The sequence below is a fragment of the Cheilinus undulatus genome, linkage group 13, assembly GCF_018320785.1.
Source record: "Cheilinus undulatus linkage group 13, ASM1832078v1, whole genome shotgun sequence".
Taxonomy (NCBI): domain Eukaryota; kingdom Metazoa; phylum Chordata; class Actinopteri; order Labriformes; family Labridae; genus Cheilinus; species Cheilinus undulatus.
In genome coordinates, this window is record NC_054877.1 from 26810439 (window position 1) to 26829111 (window position 18673).

An 18673-nucleotide genomic window follows, 5' to 3' on the forward strand; every position below is an offset into this window, starting at 1 on the left:
ACAATTGTGAAGGTATTATGAACTAATCTGCACTGTCTGACTCTTTGGCATCTTTCTATTAGGGAATCAAGCAGACCTATCTGACCCTAAAGACTGCAGCCCTCTGATTAGTCGAAAGGATCTTTGTTTCTCATGTAGGAGCAGAAAAAATGTACATACGGAAAACATTGTGATGTTTTGTACTGAACTGACCAGCTTTCTTCCTCCCTCTGGGATGAATATGCTTTTATGGAAAGCAAGAGTTAAAAGAGTAAAAAGGATGCAATTTTGACATAAAAGTTAAAGGACTTCTGCAGACTTTTAGATATATCCACTGTCAATTTTTCCTTCACTCTCCTCCAACTTTTCCTTCCTTTTTTCCTGTTTCTCTGTCCGCATTTGCAATTTTTACCGCAACCAAACTCAATGAGGTGATCCTGCCTAAATTGTCAAGGAAGAAAAAGGCAAATGTCTCTAAATGGGCGCACAAAGGTTATGAGTTCAGAGCCTGATTCAGTAGTTTGACAGCAGTGTTGTACATGCACACACACACTAAATAAACTGCTTCTACTCTTGCACTATTTATATTGCGTTGTGGTTTCACGCTCATATATATCATAATCAGAAGCAACCACATAAAGCTGGAAAAAGTTTCCACCGCAGTCTCCCGGTCAAGCTTCAATCACAAATACACACAAAGACAGACACACACGCTCATTGTTCTTCCAAACTCATTCAGACAGTGATCGGTTACTCCTGGCAGTACAGATTTGAGTGTGACTACAGGATGCAGTCAAACACATGCAGGAATGCAGCCCCTTGATGCTCCCAAACCTGCCCCATCATCCTCAGAGGGCGGAATGTCTTTGAAAAGACGGAGATGGGAGAATGAGCTGGCAGGGCGAGAGAAGAACTAGAAAGTATTTCATGATTTGGGATTTAAATCAAAGCCTTTTGGAATACCTGATTTGTCTTCGGATGCCAGAGGTAATTTCAAGGCACGCCTTGAGTATGAAGGCTGGCATCTTGTTTTTCAACCCTCTGAGCACCTCAGCTGCTCACTACATGTTAAATCTTCCTATGTGAACACTTTGAAGGAATTAACACAATTTTTTTCTTTCTCTAACTCTCATTCCTTAAATTGCTTCTGTTTTTTTACCCTTGATCTGTTTTTATGTTTATTTTCTACATTGCCCAATATTCACAGGTCATCATGTTGATAATGAGACTTGAATAAACTAGAGGATTTGTTTAGTAAACTTTAGAATCAAGTGCATTTGAATTGGGAAATTGTCTATTCCACAATTTAAAGCCTGCACTTTCTTTTAAATGATAGATAATGAAAGTAAAACCAGAATTAGATAGACCCAGGTTAAATGTTAGCATTAAAAAAACTGTACATAGAATAAATTAAAGCTTGGCATGTTCAGTGCAGCTGCATTTGGAGCTGCATCCACCATGAGTTGATTCATTTCTATTTAGCTAATTTCAAATGAAGGTTAACTAAAGTTTCCTATTTTGCTTTACACTGTATTTAAAGAACCATTCTCTTACAATAACTCTTTTTTTTCAGATTTCTCAGCTATTCTAAAGTTATGAAAACATCCTGACAATAATCAGAGTGTGCACAGGTAATTTGACAATTTATAGGGCACGCAGTGAAATACGATAAAATTCAAAGTTTAAGCCCTTGAATATTATTAGTGGACATCTCATGCCTTTTTTTTTTTTTTTTTTTTTTTTACATTCGTCAGCTTTATAACTCTTACTATAATTGGCTGTCTGTGTCTATTTGCACACCACGTCATTGCTCCAGCTGTACTTGATACCGCTCAGAAAATGTCTTGGGTGTACTGGTTCAGAACTGCCCTGAAAAAAATCATGAATATGTCAGATTTTCTATAAAATCTTAAATGTTGCACCAAGTCATCATTTGAGGACTTCTGCTGTGTTCCACTCTCCTTGGAAGGTGGATGTTGGAGCTGGTAATAACGTCACACCCATGCTGAATAAGCTCATATGCAGTTATCTGGGGAAAAACACCTCTTTCCATACAAATTGGCCTTATTTCATTAAGCATGTAATGATGAAGATAGTAACTGTAAAATATAAATACTGTAGAGTAAAGATAAGCCTACTGTCTGCGAGAGCTGTTGGAAGTGTGCTGCAGTTCTTATGATGCACAAACTTTCCAGAGATGAGGAAACAATTCCATCTCTGTTTAACATCAAAATAAATGATTTGTAAATTAGGTCAGAAAATATGACTTCCACATTGCTTTTATTAAGTCATAACCAGGAGCTGAATCAGTCTTAGACTTCCAGCTGACAAGAAGTCTGAGACTCTCTGAGTCATAGCTCATTGGTAAGATCCTGTGATTTCACTTTCTGTGAAGTTGGCTGATCACTGATTGGTTGAGAAAAATCTCTCGGTTCTGCTGTAGTACAGCGAGCTGGTGGGTGGCCAAAGGGACCATATATAGTTCCTTGCCCCTTAAAGGGTTAGTTAAGCACAGGCTCAAGCATAACTGTCAAATTGGTTTGCCAGCCTTCAGTCCTCCTTGTAGGTTATGTCTAGCTGGTTTAACCTGGCACAGCTTACATAGAGGCAAAAGAGCATGAAAAATAAAGAAGAAGCTATTTAACACTACAGATGCAGCAAATGGTAAGTAGTTGCTTTGAACAGTTGTAAGTGGCAATGTGGCCCTAAATAATTTAACAACTGGTTTAATTGTTTTGATGGCAGATTTCATTCATTCCCTTTTTCAACTGTTTTATAAAGAAGTGAGTGTAAAGCTGCACGTTTTCATTAACCTGTAGCAGCTCAAACGCTTTTGAGCAGATTCTCAGACTTAAGAGGCTGATCTTTTCATCAAACAGCAGTCTTTACATGCAAGAGGGAGTAGACTGAGTCATGTGAGAACAAAGATACAGTATGTCTCCCTGTTGAGTTAAAAGCACCAAAGATTTCTGCTTTTATGTTTCATAAAGGCTGCTGCTACTGAAGTACTGTAACTGGCCTCTCCTCACTTACAGCATGCCACAGTGTGGAAGATCAAGTAGAAAAATTTTAAAAGTTGTTTTCAATAACATAAATATTCCTTATGGGTATTGAGGTATTCAATTCTAGCAAATATTATTTCCATAGTTGCATTTTTTGTACTTGACATTGACTTAAAATGTCTTGACTTTGACTTGACATTGACTTAGAATAAAACATGTGCACTCTGCCTCGCTTCTACTCTATGAAAGATTGAAAAATAGAAGGAAAAAAAAAGCCAATTTAACAAACTGCTTAAGACACTCATTGAAACCCAGAGCTGGTCCTGAGAGCAGCAGCTTTTTTCTATCAGGGAGCAGATAAAAAAAGGGAGAGAGACTTTTCAGTGCATACTTTGGTTTCATTCTTTAAATGCCTATATTGAAGTATTTATCTCTCTTCTTTTAGTTCCAAGGGAAAATTAGAAAATTCTTTCTGCACTATAGTCGGAATACAACAATTGAGGTCCCTGTATGTAACTTCTGAATTTACAGAGTAGAGTTAACATTGAAACAGAAAGTACAGACATTTTTGGCACTCTTGCAACCCTGACAGAGTCAAAACAAACCAACAAACTGCCCTGGATAGCAGCCAACAAAACAATTCTACGACAGGCTGACTGTGGTTTCCACAGCGACAGCACCTTAATTGATTCCTTCCCTAATTAACATGCTCTAAGGACAGCTGGGCCGAGGCAGCATTGTGTTAAACGTCCCCTGAACGGCACGGTTATTAGCTTAATACCCCAATGGTTATCTGAATGCTGTCGGTGCACAACAGTTTCTTGTTTAACAGAGCGTTTCTTCATAAAGTCATGGGGTGTGTATTGAATTTATTTAGTTGTTTTACGTTATAAAAAAGGTGGTCAATGGGTTTATCGTAGTAGCTGTCCAGAATAGAGGAAGATGTTTGCTCTCTCTGTTAGTAGGTCTTTCATTATCACTTATCTTTCCCCTGCAGGCTTCTGCTTCACTCTTTGGGTTTATATAGTGGATACAAGCTGATACCTATTGTGGCTTCCTTTTTTTGGTGAACATAACCCATTTCATTATTTCAAGTTTGTCTCATAAGGACTACAAGCCCCCTAACAAAAGCTTCTCCTTACATGTGAGGAAAATGGAAAGAGAGCAGGTTTTTATTGCAGAATGGAGCCTTGATAGACACTTGAGAGATTTTGCTGCTGCGACAACATGCTCATTTTTTATTTCTTCCATACTTTGCTGCTACTTATGTAACTAATACTAAAGAGGAGAAGAAAATATATTGCCCCCAGTAAAACAAATAGTCAATAGCAACCTATTTCAACAGTTTGTCCACAACAACTGAGGTCTCTGAAGCCTTCATAAAATGAGCTAAGCTAGGCTAACTACTAAAGTCAAAATGAGCTAAAAATGAGTGAACAGTTCAACTGTTGGCTCATCCAATATGAGTAACAACTGAGTCGTTACTCATATTGAGCTAAACTAACTGTATGTAGTCACAATGAATAAACATAATTTTTAACATGAACTAAGCTAACTGTATGTATTTTCAATGAATAAACATAATTTTAAACAGAAGTTAAGCTAACTGTACGTAGTCACAATGAATAAACTTAACTGTAAACATGAGCTAATCTAACTATTTTAGTCACAATAGATAAACTTAAATTTAAACATTAGCTTAGCTAACTGTAAGTAGTCCCAATTAATAAATTTACATTTAAATATGAGCTAAGCTTGCTGTAATTAGTAGCTTACCTAACTCTGAACATATTAGCTAACTGTTATAAACCTATTGACATTAAAGTGAAGATTTTTAAAATAAGCAAAGCAAATTGTTATTAATTTCATTGAACTGAATATTTTAAAAATGAACTAAGCTTAATGTTTCCTGCATTCCTAAGAATGGACATATGAACTAACCTTGATTGGGCTACAATATGTGTGTGTTTTGTTTTGGGTTTTTTTGAATGAGGCAGATTAACTACTACTACTCACATTAAACTGAGCATTTTAATATGAGCTAACAGTTATTAGGCGACAGTTAGCTAAAATGTCTAAAAATATGCAAAGCTAACTGTTATTCCTCACAATGAAACTAACATTTTTAATAAGAAATGCGTTAACATATCAGGCCTGTTCTCATTCAAATATATGTTTTAACCCTCTACTTCACATATGTTTATGGTACATGCTGAAAATTATTCAGCATCATTTACTTATTCACTTTGGGCCATTTTATGGTCAAAACCATTTTTTCTATATTTTGAACCCCACCCCCCACTCCGAGATATTTTTTCATTGTGCAACTATGGTACCAAACAACAAAGAAATGTATTCTAAATTATTAATTCATAGATCATAACATAACAGTTAGAGAGCCATAAAAAACCTCAGAAAATCTTGCAAAATTTTAACAAAATATGACACAAAAAATTGTGAAACATTTGAAACATATGAATTGATACAAGTTTATGTTTGTATCGTTCAGTGTCATAGCCTATTGATTCTCATGTTGTGAGACTTTGATGACACTCTGGATGAAACTTCACAAAACAGTTCTTCAGTCTAGAACACTCTCATCATACATTTGACTATTCTGTTGCAAACTGGATATACAGTTTTCCTTGGCGGAGAAGGCTTTGCTGTAAAAATGCTCCAAGGGTTAGTCAGCAGCATGCTTTGACTTTCCATGGCTAGAAACCCCCATATGGATGGATACATTTATAACACTGCATACTGAATACAATAGAATTAGTTGAAAAGCAATTAATCCATTGTAGCATGAATCTGAATATGAGGGTGCAGCAAGCTTTATGCTATAAAGGAGGAAGCTGGGGGGGAGGACATTAAGCTTTCCATCAGCAGCATGGTGCATCAGCATTAAAGTGAGCAGGGATTTGTGAAAAGTACATAATTTTCAATAAACTGCTGTGTTGAGAGAAAGAGCTGTAATTGGCTGTGGGAGCTGGGGGGCAATAATTTGGATCAGCTGGCCATCAGCTGATCATGGATGGGCATATGACTACTGTGTCCTGCATGAACTAATGCTGAGCTTCTGTGCTGTGAAACAGAGGTTCTCATTACTCTTTATACACATCACGTTTGGTGTTCCTGTGCACCCAGAAACTGCATATTCCCGTGTTGTCACACATTGTTGGCCATTGTGCTGTATTGTCTGAACCCTAACCCTCCCATGGAACAATCTTATGTCCATTTTTCCATCAAAATGTGTTTAAAGAAGTAGCATTCAATAGGGAAAACAATACTATTGCATTTACAGCTAGTTTTGTGCACAAATACATGAAATAATATAGGATTTACATTTAAAAACAGTTAACAACGTCCCCCTCTAGAAGTACCCCTTATTGCACACCGTTGCCCTAAGGCAACGAAAAGAAAAATTTTTGAATATGCAAAATAAAACACATTTTATAAAACCTGATAAAAAAAACCCTCTCTACAATTTGATACACACACATGTATTTTTTATTTTGAGTTTATGTCACTTTAAACATAGTTACAAAGGCAAATATTCTTGCCTTCCTCTCACACCCTGTGCTCCTGTGACCATGTGTCAGAAAGGGATGTCCCGCCTTCAAATCCTGCTTGATAGTGGCTCCAACATCTTATTGGACTAAAGATAAGATAAGACAAGATATTCCTTTATTAGTCCCACAAGGGGAAATTCCAATTTACAGCAGCGAAAAAGTGTCTTATACGAATCAGGCCATTGGCAACAGAAACACAATGGAAATAGAGGACAAATAAAAGTAGTTTTCAGGAGCACTGATAAATACAAAAATACAAAATATGGAATATAAGAACATCAACTAACAAAATATAAATAGTATTGTACAGGCTGGATATATTACAGATTGGGTGTGGTGGAGATATTCATATGTACACCTATATACACACACATATATATACAAACATGTGTACAGATTATACATATAAATATGAGTTATTTTGAGCAGTTTCTGTTGAGGAGTCTAACAGCTGCGGGAAGGAAAGACCTGCGATAGCTCTCCTTCACACACTTTGGGTGTAGCATCCTGTCACTAATGGAGCTCCTTAGTGCAGTGAGTGTGTTTTGGAGGGGGTTTTGAAAGTTTTTAAAACACTTTGATTGGTTGGCATCATTTAAGTTCACATGTGCTGGGCATCAGGCTTAGAGCAACTTTCTGTTGCCCGAGGGCAACGCTGAGCTGTGGAGGATGAGCTTGGTGAACTGTTTTTATGAACACTGAACTACATTTTGATGTAAGTTAGGAGCCAACTATTGCATCTCACATTTAATATAAGCGAGGCTAAGGTTATATGAATATGTAGTTTTTGGTTTAGTGAAATAATTTTGTTTCTATGTGCAAAGTAAAATAATGTAAGCATTCAAAATAAAACTAGGATGGTTGGAAAAGCTGTGTTAAAAACTGTCCACTCTATTTAACAGCACTTGGGAAATACTTGAGAAAACCTGAAACTGTTATAGGGGGGCTAATAATTTTGTCCTCAAGTGTATACTATTCTTGATACTAGTTTAGCAAAAATAACATTAGAATTTCACTGATATATTCATATTCATAACTTAACCAGCATGAGATCAGTATCAGCAGATAGCTACTGGCTTGAAAAGTTAGATATTGGCAGTAGATATGAACATTTCTGCCAGAATTTACAGCAGATTTAATGATCTTACATATTGCCAGTGTAAATCACGTATTGGCCTCAAACATTGTACAATGCAGTCATCAGGTATAGTTTGCCTGCTTTGAGCCCTGAACATTATGAATGAAGCCCCAAACGTAAAACAACTTCAAGACTGTCAACTTCCCTGCTTCTCTCTCACCTCTGCTTGACTCAGTCTTGTCACTGTTGGAGTCTGATGTTTTCTTTTCTGTTCACCAGTCTTTAAATCAGCACTGAGGTTCCTCTGTCACAGCCTGCAGTTTAATGTTGTTTTTTTCTCAGCTGTCTTCATCTCCTCTCTCTTCTTTCCTATAGCAAACAGGGTGACATTAAATTAGCCCGACTTTGTCAGTGGATTGATGGGATTGAAGTTGTTCCTTCATAGTCTGTGATAAGAGAGGCATCCCTAAATCTGTCTGCTCTACATAGTAATGATTTGTTCTCCTTGGACCACTGCTAAGCTTTACTGACCAATTGTTATTAAGCGCCTGTTAACAGGCTATAAGGTGATCCATAACCGTAACATGCATAACTTTAACCAGTGTTTAATATTGTTCACATTTTTGTAAGAAATCCTTTGTTCCTGTCACTCCATTTGTGAAAACTGAGCCACCCAACAACTGTTACCAGCTTTTACTATTGTGCATTGATGATATGTTTAACCAGTTTCACTCAAGAGCCCACTTTAGCTTCATGGAGCATCGGCCTTGGGTTATCTTTTCACATAACTTATTTGACGGTGGCACTTCTCTCATGCCTGATTCAGAGGGGGCCAATTCACATTAAGTCAAAACGGGCTACATGATAGATGTAATGACTTACAATAAGAGGAGTACCCACTGGTGTCAGGATCACTTTCAGTCTTGTCTTCCTCTCTCATTAGCAAACATCAAGCCACTTCTGTGGAAGGAAAGATGGAGAATACCGAGTGTGACACCAGTGGAGCAGCAGAATTACTGATGACAGTCACACATTTATCAGCATCAGCTAACTTGAGTGCCTCTTCTTCATCCTTTGCCTCATTATTTTGTCTTGTCAGTTTAAGGCCTTGACTGTCTGGGCATCAAACTCTTTCATATTATTCTCCTTCAAGTAAGAAAGGTCTAGACTAAGTTATTATGATTATAGTGTTAGATCAAGTCAACTTTTGTGCAAATGTGGATGAATTTTTATGACTTTATCCCAACTACACTTTTTATTCTGTCTCAATAATTTGGTCAAACTTTGATCAGTCAAGTATTTTGCAACTTCAAGTGTACAGATGATGATATATTTAGCAGAAAGACTCATATCTCAAGTTGTTGGCCATTTTACTAAAGAAACTCTCCCAACAATCAGAGAAGAAATGTCATCTCATGCCTTCCTCATTTCTAATATTTTCACAAGTTTGCCTGAGAGCTTGACTGAGTCCAGTCTTTAATCCAAAGATAAGGAGAAAGGTCTATAATGACATGCTTGAAACTAAACTACATTGATTAGTCTACTACTGTTGACTCTTATGAACACAAGTTAAGGCATCAGTAGTGTAGATAATGGAGAGGCAGACTTAACGTAGAAAAGTACCTCGCCAGCAGATGTATCACCCTTTCAGTCTATGGTTATCTGATTCCAATCAAGATAGTTTGACATATAAAATCACTTGAGGTGGTTCTTTGCCTATCCTTGTGCATGCAATAATTTTTAACATCTGTTAAATTATTTTTAATTTGACCAGTGTGTCCATACCTTTTCGCTGGATTTGAACAAAGTGTAGCAAAGTAGCATTCCCCTGCGGTGGATGCTGACATGTTGCACTGGTAGCATCATTTTGAGCCAAGACATGCACAGCAAAGAGATGGCTTGTGGAATCATGAAAAAATAGAATGACAAACAAAATTCTAGACAAAATATTCCTAGTTTTAGTCTTTGACAAAAGCCTCCTGATTGAAATGCCCTTTAAGATTTGTCTCAGGTACAGTAATTTACATTTTGGATGAGCTTGATCATTGCAGAAGTTAGAACCATTGATCTTTTTTAAAGAATTTTGGGGAACCTGGGATTCTGAATTATAGACTTACTGTATGTAGGAGTGGTATAAAGTTTATGTGCACAGATGAGGAAGAAGCATTCATTTAGCATTCTGCAACACATGTCCAATAACTACATCTACTTCAGTTTCAAAGAAAATATGTTGGGGCACCCAACCCTTTCCCTGGCCAGCCAAGCCGAAGTATTAAAAATGGCCTGATTTGATTGGTCTGATATATACAATGAATAATAATAATAATAATAATAATAATAATAATAATAATAATAATAATAATAATCAGAGTAGCCTATTTGAATATATTTTTGAAATTGTGTGATGTTTGCTTTTTATGGCCTTTTTTAGGTGCATCCCTGAGAAGTATCTCATATTACTGAGAAATTAAAACTCACTTTGAAAAGAATGAAAACTGATCTAAAAATAAGCACTTTTGCAAAGTAAAAATTAACTGTAAAGCATGTCGTACCACACCTATATGCTTTTAAAACTAATTAAAACTAAACTAATATTGGAAACAAAGTAGAAATTACAAGACATGTTGACACACAAGTGTGTTGCTGGGCAGCTAATGAAGAAACAGAGCTGATTGGTGACCCCTTCAGATCACTGCTGGGTTCTAGCCCCAGTTATATGCTCACCAAAGCACACACATTAACATACACGTACTTATCAGAAAAAAAGTCAACAAAACAATAAAATCATCTATTTCTGTAAATTACAGTTTAAAAAAGCAAACTTGTTATTGACAGAAATATTGATTTTGAGTGTTTTAAATATGGATGCACTTAAAGAGGATGAGAAATAGTTTAATTTAACTGATGCAGCTCTTTACATTTCAGTCAGTTGTGTATGGTTTTAGAGTCTTTTCAAAATAATCTTAATGTTTTTATTATGGTTGTAATTTTAGCAATTAGTGCAAAGTGTATAAATTAAAGATGTTTGATTTGAAGAGCATTAAAAGGTACAGTATGAGTTAGAGTTAGACAAGACAAACTGTGTGTAAGCATTGATAGCCATAATTAGTACACGAGGAGTTAGTTTAAAATTTTTTTAATGGACTTGAATGCTTTGCAATTCTGACTTTCAGGACCTATTTTCCACTCATGTATTTTTTTCCAAAATTTAAAAAAAAAAAAAAAAAAAAAAAAAGTGTAAAATCTCAGCTCGTCTTGTGTCATCTCGTGAGATAAGAGTCTTGTCACACCCCTAGTATTTGGGCATCCCTGAATGGAGCCAGTCAGCAGGGGGGTCTCTGAATATTTTGGCCTTACTCCCAGGAGCCTGGTGCACCATCTGTGTTAATGTAAACTTTATTAAAGTTTCTATTCATGCCTGTCCAAGTTTTTCCAACTTTATCCTTTATCCTGTAATGTGTCTTTGTAGTCGTTAATGGACAACTGGTTAAAGGTCACCTTTTCTGTCAGGTGTGTTGAGTGACAGACAACTTGGTGTCAATAACAACGATTAAAGCCATCTCTCAACACCCTGAACCTGCGCCTAGCCCTCCCACTCACCCTTCTACAAGTCTTTAGCGGTTGTTCCCTCAGAATGAAGGTCAGCTAGGCCTCGGGATTGATCTTGTCGGCGTTCTCATGAATGTTTAATAGTTTGTGTGAGTGCATAATACAACCCAGAGGATGGTTTCAGCTGTGTGTGTCTCTACAGCTCCAGGTCTTACTAATCTGCTATTCATAAAACATATTTTTTTTACGCTGTATTCCCAAGGATGATTTGTTGTTATGTCAGGAGAGCTTCTTGTCAGACATGGGGTGATGGAACAAAGACCACCTTGATGATGGTGGACAGCAGGAAGGGCCAGCAGGTGGTCCAATTAGTCGGCTTCACACTGAGAGTGAGGAACATAAGTGGAGTTTTTCATGCTCCAGGCTGAGTCTTCATGCAGAAAATGCTTGTAGTACAATGATATGTTTTCTATAAATTGAGGTGTTGGGCAAAGAAAGACACAAGAGTGACGTTTAACTAAAGAGGATCTATACCATTGATCAGCTGTAAAATCGTCCCAGAAAGTTTTATAATCTAGTGAAAATGTGTGGCTCATAAAAAGCTTAGTGTTTATAACTTTCATTGATCCTACACTGTGGGGAAATACACTGATGTCGATACACATATTCAGTTGTTTAATGTTGTACATGCCATATTAAAAAAAACATCATACACCTTCAAAATGACTTGTGTTGAAAAACTAATGTTTTCTTGCAAACCTTACCAATGACAGACTTAATAAAGCTTTATCATTAAAATAACTTTTCAGTGTGAAGAAGATGAAACATAGTTATGAAATCTTCTGTTTGGGCTAAGTCTTGTCAATGCTGCTCTTAAAATGTGGTTGTATTTAAATGCAACATGTCATTTTACCACCCAGGACTTTTTTTTTTATACCATCCACACTGCTCCTCTGTTTCGCCAGCATGCCACAGAATGTATCATCGATCAGAAACTTACACACAGCTGCGGGGTTTGATCTGTCAAAGCAAGAGAATGGACACAGGGCACAAAAATATTCACTATAGACACACTTCACATCTCTGAATGCAGAACAAATGTATTTTAAAGCTTAATATGCAACATTCTAAACATTAATGAAGCAAAAATCCAATATGCCCTATAAAAAGTGTTGACTTCCTAAAAAAGAGAGAAGTCAAATTCCCTCTGTCTTTGTTGTTCTCAGCTGTTGACAGTGACAGGATGAGAGCCTAAAACATGTTTAGTTATGTTTCTGTATACCCAAACCCCTCCCTGGCTACCAGGGAGTCTTGCCAAAATGTAGAAAAGTGAGGTTTCTCTGCCCACTCAGGGGGACACTGTTTGTTGAGGCATCCAAAGTGTTGTTGCAAAATAGTTGGACCGAAGGAGAACCAACAAGCTTTCCGAAGTGAAGGAAAGATGTCTGTTGGCACTTGTCTGCTGCTCTCGTGAAACAAAAATTTAGGAGCAGGGAAAGTGTGGAGGCAGGAGGGCTGGTAGGGGCTAAGGGAGGAAAGAACATTGTTTTGGTGTTAAATTCTGCTAAAAGTCAGTTACAAACTATATAAATTGACTTACATATGCCTATAAGCTCTATAGCCTGTGCTTCTCTAAAGGCTTTGCTTGTGTGGTTACTAAAAAGAGTTAAGGACCAATGTCACTGACTAGCTGACCATGGTCTAGATCCAGACCGAGGCGCCGCTTTTTTACATATACAGTGATCTATCTTGACCTGTGCAGCTTCTCTTGTCATAGCAGTAGCTACATGTGATGCTACTGAGCCAATCAAATTATTGTTTTTTTCCCCCCAATATTGCAATTGTGATTTGATATGCAATTATTTTTAAGTTCCCCATCTTATGCATTGTTCAGCAAACACAAGCAATAAATCATTCTAAATTATTACCAGCAAAATATTAGATAAATTAAACTAGGTATGAAAGATTTGAAAAAAATATCTACATGGGATTGGGCTCATACAGCAAATATGATATTAATTGCTATACTGAAAGGAATGATAAATGTTTCATGTTATTCTCATTTTGATGAAGAAAATCATGTACATGAACAGCAAACGTAGGATTTTTGTAAACTACTCTAATAAAAAGACACTTGAATGTATGCATAATATGTAGAGCAGAAAATCTCTGCTGCAAAAAAATTATATCGAAGTGGTATTTTGACACTTTTCAGGTTAAGGAAGTATTGCACTGTCTGGGATTTGAAAATTGCAGCAGGTCATATTGTGATTTCATCTAATTTGCAATTAATTGCCCAGCCCTAAATCAGATGCTTCCCTCAGAAAATTAACTGCCGGTGTAGACAACAGGTGTCTGAGCAGCATATAGCTGCAGAGATGCACAGAGAAGTCAGGAAAGTCTCAGAAACACAGCGGAGTGAGTTAGGGAAGAGTAGAGACACTGTAATTTGAAATAAGAAAAGATGACAACAAAAAAGAGGCTTTTTAAATCAAGTTATATATATATATATATATATATTTCATTTAAACCAACATTCCTCGTATACTTCAATACAATCATTAAGTGCAGTAACCTCAAAAACTACAAGTCAACACACACATATCGGACATTTCCGTCTGTTTAGAGGAAGCAGAAAATAAATGACCATAGCAAGATATAATTGCTGATAAAATAATACTGACCAACAGTGCTAACTTAAAGTTGTTTAGGCTTTAGGTTGACGGATAGATCCCTTGATGTCTTCAGGACTGTCTGATAAAGGCATGATGTCAGCTCAGGTTCAAACTTTAACACGACAACCAAGAGGCAGAGACAGAGCAAAGCACGTATTTAAGCTGTTGAATGTTTTAAATTTTTTTTTATTTAGAATTAGTTTGAAAATGTATATCTAGAAAACAAAGAGCAAGGGAAACCAACACTTCGCCTTTTATTCAGTTTTTCTAAATTAATCTTTTTTTATGAGACCTAGGCAAATTAAGAGAGCTGTTTTTATTTTAATAGCCCACAGAACCTTTTTTACTTGCAACAAAAGTCATTTATTTGGATATTTTATTAGAATTGTTAGGTTTTATTCTTACCCCCAGTTCATGAAATGTTATTTTTTCAATGTTTTTCATGAACTAGACTGAACTATATTGCAGGTTAGATTAAATTATGTTTTAATGTTTACAATGAGATATCATTGTACCATTGCAATGTGAGGTTGGTTTCCAAAATGTACTCGTTTGACTTTCTACAAGTCGGCTAAACACAGTTATATTTTGCATTTAATTGGATGAGAAATTATACGCCTGGGAAGATCACTATTGAAACTCGACATTCAGATGCAGAGGTGTGCTAGTTGTACATCGCTTTGGCTGCAGGGAGATGTTGGAGTGGTTTAACCAAAATGTGCTATACAATAAAGGATGTTAGAAAATGAATTCTTTAATTATGGACCTTATTTAATTGCAATTAATGCATTTATACCAACAGCCTTTATTTCAATTTGTCAGTTGTCATTCACAAGTTTGTAGTAACCCTCTCTCCTGTATGTTTTGTTTAGGAAACTCATGAAAAATTTCCTAAACTGGGTGAGATGGAGCCCTGGGATGAGCTGGGAAGTGGGGAGACGGAGGAGGGCAGCAGCACAGACTGTGATGATGAAGATGGATGTCAGGCCTCAGGAGATGGTCAAGGCCACATCTGTAAGTATTACATGTCTTCCCATATATATGAACTTTTCTTTTCACTTTACTAATCGTATATTTCCTTTATTAGCATATGAAATAGCCTTCTCCTTCTATCATCCACAACATTTCCATTAAAAACTTTGTGATTATCACCTGTGTCAGCAATCAGCTGATTCTGTGCAGGTTATAACCAAGGACAGCTCTCTCTGCTGCATACTTTCCTCTTGTTCAGTGAGCCTTGGATTGTTTCTGAATATTGCCACAAAGTCAATCCTTCATTCACCTCCTACATAAGAGGGCAAATTTATTTAAAAAAACATATTGTCACACTCGGCAATTCTTACCTACCGTGTCTCCTTGAGGCTAGAGCAAAGGCGACAGCTCGGGAGATTCGTCAGATCCTGAGATAGACAAGCCAGTTTGCTTCAGCAGGCACGCACACACACAGGCAAACACACACAACTACACAAGACAGTGAGGAGGTGTTAGGGAATGTGTTAGCTTTGATGAGAATCATTTGATCTCCTGCAGAAGCTCCTTGTTAATCATCCCTAATTATCATGTTGATTTTTTTTCAACCTACCCAGCTAAACAAAGGAGCACTGGCTTACGTAGCATGGGGGCGAGTAGATGGGGATATGAAGGAGCAAATGTGGACTCATCTATGCATACAATAACAGCAGGGGCTACTTTGGTAAAAGTTCAGCTTTTTCATGTGGCTGACAAATAGTCCATCAGGAGATAGTGTATGCTGAGACACCAAAGCAAGCAGGCATGATAAAATCCTTGCTGGAGTAAGCAGAGACTCTGTGGATTCCCCAAGTCTTCTGCAAAAATGCTGACTCAGCTGGGCCTTCATATAGAGCACACATCATGTTTGTGAGGACTGTTTGCTCAGGCAAACACAAATGCACAAACACATATATTAACATTTATAAACAGGTGCCTAATGATATGTCAACTGTCTTAAGCTTCACTGCATGGCCCGTCATATCTCCACTCACTGTCATCAAATTTAAGGCAAAATCCCCCAAAATTTGGCAAAATTTAGCAAAATTTAGAATTTAGCAAATTCCCCACATAAAGCAACACATACTTTATCCATCTTTAGTTATTTCAGTTGTCTTCAGTTAATAGAACAATAACATTTTTACTTTCTGATCAGATCATCAAAGTAGTATTTTAACTATTTGACTAACCTTTTTTTTCAAATTCTTTATGACATAAATTGACTTACAAACCCATTGCTTGAACCTGGCTTTACCCACATACAAATTGTATGTTCCTGATAGGCTCCAGATAATTTCGTAAGTACTACGAGGTGCCCTTGTGCAAAGCAGTAGACCCATGCGCATGATTAACCGGCTAAACAGTTAAATTCGGATCCCTTGAGGGTCGGCACCAAAATTACGAGGCTAATTCTTGATATGTATTTTCAATCAGTTCAGGGCCACAATTTGGGTCAAAAGATCTTTCTTAATTGTAAGACAGTTGACCGCTACTAGCAACTCCTGTCGCTGTTTTTAATAACAGCTGCAAGCCTGCCACAGAACTCTATAACCCAGTGTAAACAAAAGTAAATGGAAAGCATTTATAGCACTTTGTAGGAACAGTGCGGTTTAGCAATTTTTTAATTTAGAAAATGGGGATACAGTGCTAACACTGCTAACATTAGCTAACCCTGCAAAGCAGATGGATTTGCCAGATTCCATGTCCGTCATCAGGCAAATCCATCTTGAAAAGCTCCAATACACAACGTTTGTGCCAAACTGAACACTGTTCGGACCAATCAGCATCATTAGAGGAGAAACAGGCAGTAGCTACAGGCGAGGTTAAGTTGTACTTAAACCCAATAGCAATGGCTACTGCTCCTGTAGCGATTAGCTCAGATGTAGCTAAAGCATAGCGGCAGATTTAACTGGACAACATTGCTGTGTAAATAGAATGAAAACAACGCTAAAAGATTTTAATGATGAAAAAGAAGTTTGTGAGAGTTACAAGGGGAAGGGGTTAGTTGCAGTGTAAGCTGGTATATACAATAGCTGCTAGTGGAGTGATTAGCTCAGATGTAGCCACAGCTACAGTTTTGTCAGCACTGGACAACATTTCTTTGTTGTCCTGGCCTGCTTCAGTATGAGTTTGCCGGTTTATATAATGACTGCTATTATATATTAGCCTTTATTTTATTTAAATTTATTTAACCAGGAAAAACCTTGTTGAGATAAGAATCTCATTTAAAAGAGTGTCCTGACCGAGACAGGCGGTTTGGTTGTAGCTGTAGGAAAGCATTAGTTTAATCAAAACTGAACTACATTTCTTTCTAAAAACAAGAATAAAGAGCCACACCAAAAGCTTGTCATGGCAGAGAATATGTTTTTGCACATCTTCTGACAGTCCATGGCATGAATTTTATGCAATGGATATATGTAACAGTATGGTGTGTCAGGTTAAACATTAGCAACATCATGTTAACAAACTGCTGTGTGGAGTTGCTTTACTGGTACAGTGTGAAGTTTACAAAATGTGTTTTCTTGACTTTAGACTAGTCGGCTAAACACACTTATAATTAGTGGTAAGCATACATAAAATGATTTGCCTGGGAACACCCTACCCCTGACAGCTTGGGGCAACAGTCCCCTGATTTGACATCTTGTCATTAATGCGTGTCAGGAGGATCTTGTTCGTGCTCAGATGTGTAAAATGCTTTTCAAACAGAGTGTAACAGAGTAAAAAGTCTGATTCCTGTGAGGATTAATAATGGAAATATGATTTTTGTGAAGCACTTGATAAATGTTGTAGCACTTTTATGACATCTTTATATTAAATATGATATAGGCTTGGGTAAGGTTTTGTGTATACGTCAAGTAGAGTTGCCTGATTGTACTTTAATTTACTTCACCATTATGTAACCAGGAGTTTTCCCAGATACACAAAAGTATTTTCAAAGGGAGTCCTGGCCAGGACAGCAACATGTCAAGTTCAACTCATATGACAAACAGGCCAAAACAAAGGTTACGTCAGTCAACAGACAGTCAACGACGAGCGATCTTTCCCTGCAGCATGCAGGTATTAATTTCCAAGAACCATCTCGCTTTTGGCATACAGATGTCCAGTTTCAAAGGAATATTGACCACTGTACAGCCAAATTGACCCTATCTGTAAGTGTTGGTAACAAGACAACAAAGGAATTGCATTTATGTGTATGCAAACATCATTAGTCACCATGAGTTGAAAAATGACATTCATTTTTAGCTTTCATTTTCAAAACTTCAAAGAAGCAGAAATGGGAAAAAAACACTTACTGTTCCAATTTAAGGTCCCTGTGTTAACCATTAATTTATCTTCTTATTTATCCTCTTATGTGAAGAATGTGTCACATTTGTCTTTATCCTCCTCCATCTCCTGTTCTAATTATGCAGGCGAGGGAGGTGTGTAGGAGGCCAAGTGTCATTTAAAGCTTTTAGCTCTTTCATTCTTCAGCCCTTTATCAGGGTGTCTTTGTTCATCCACTGTCATTATAAGTTATCGTTGTTTTCTACAATTATGATACTTATTTCTGAGTTTATCATCTTATACTAATGAGCCTATTTAGTCTTAAAATGTGTTACATTTTACTGCAGCAGTTACACGCAGGGGCCCTGCCAAAACCAGAGAATGGGCCCTCTCCAGTTATTGTTTGAATCAATATATGTGTGTTTCATCAGTAGCATTGATGCCAGTGTCCAGGCTAAAAGTTAGTAGGTTCTGCTGTTGAAATTATCTATTTGTGCCACATTTAGCCCCTTTTAACGTATTTTTTTTCTTTTTTTTTTCACCAATTTT

The 18673-nt window shown here is 37.0% G+C and overlaps 1 protein-coding gene across 3 annotated transcripts in view; it reads left to right on the top strand.

Moving 5' to 3' along the window:
* LOC121520549 (glypican-5-like) overlaps nt 1-18673 on the top strand; it is a 194339-nt gene that overhangs the window by 144444 nt on the left and 31222 nt on the right. For all 3 annotated transcript variants that reach the window (XM_041804054.1, XM_041804052.1, XM_041804053.1), the window contains one exon: nt 14725-14866. In XM_041804054.1, coding sequence (XP_041659988.1) covers nt 14725-14866 — 142 coding nt within the window. The remainder of the gene's footprint in view (nt 1-14724; nt 14867-18673) is intronic.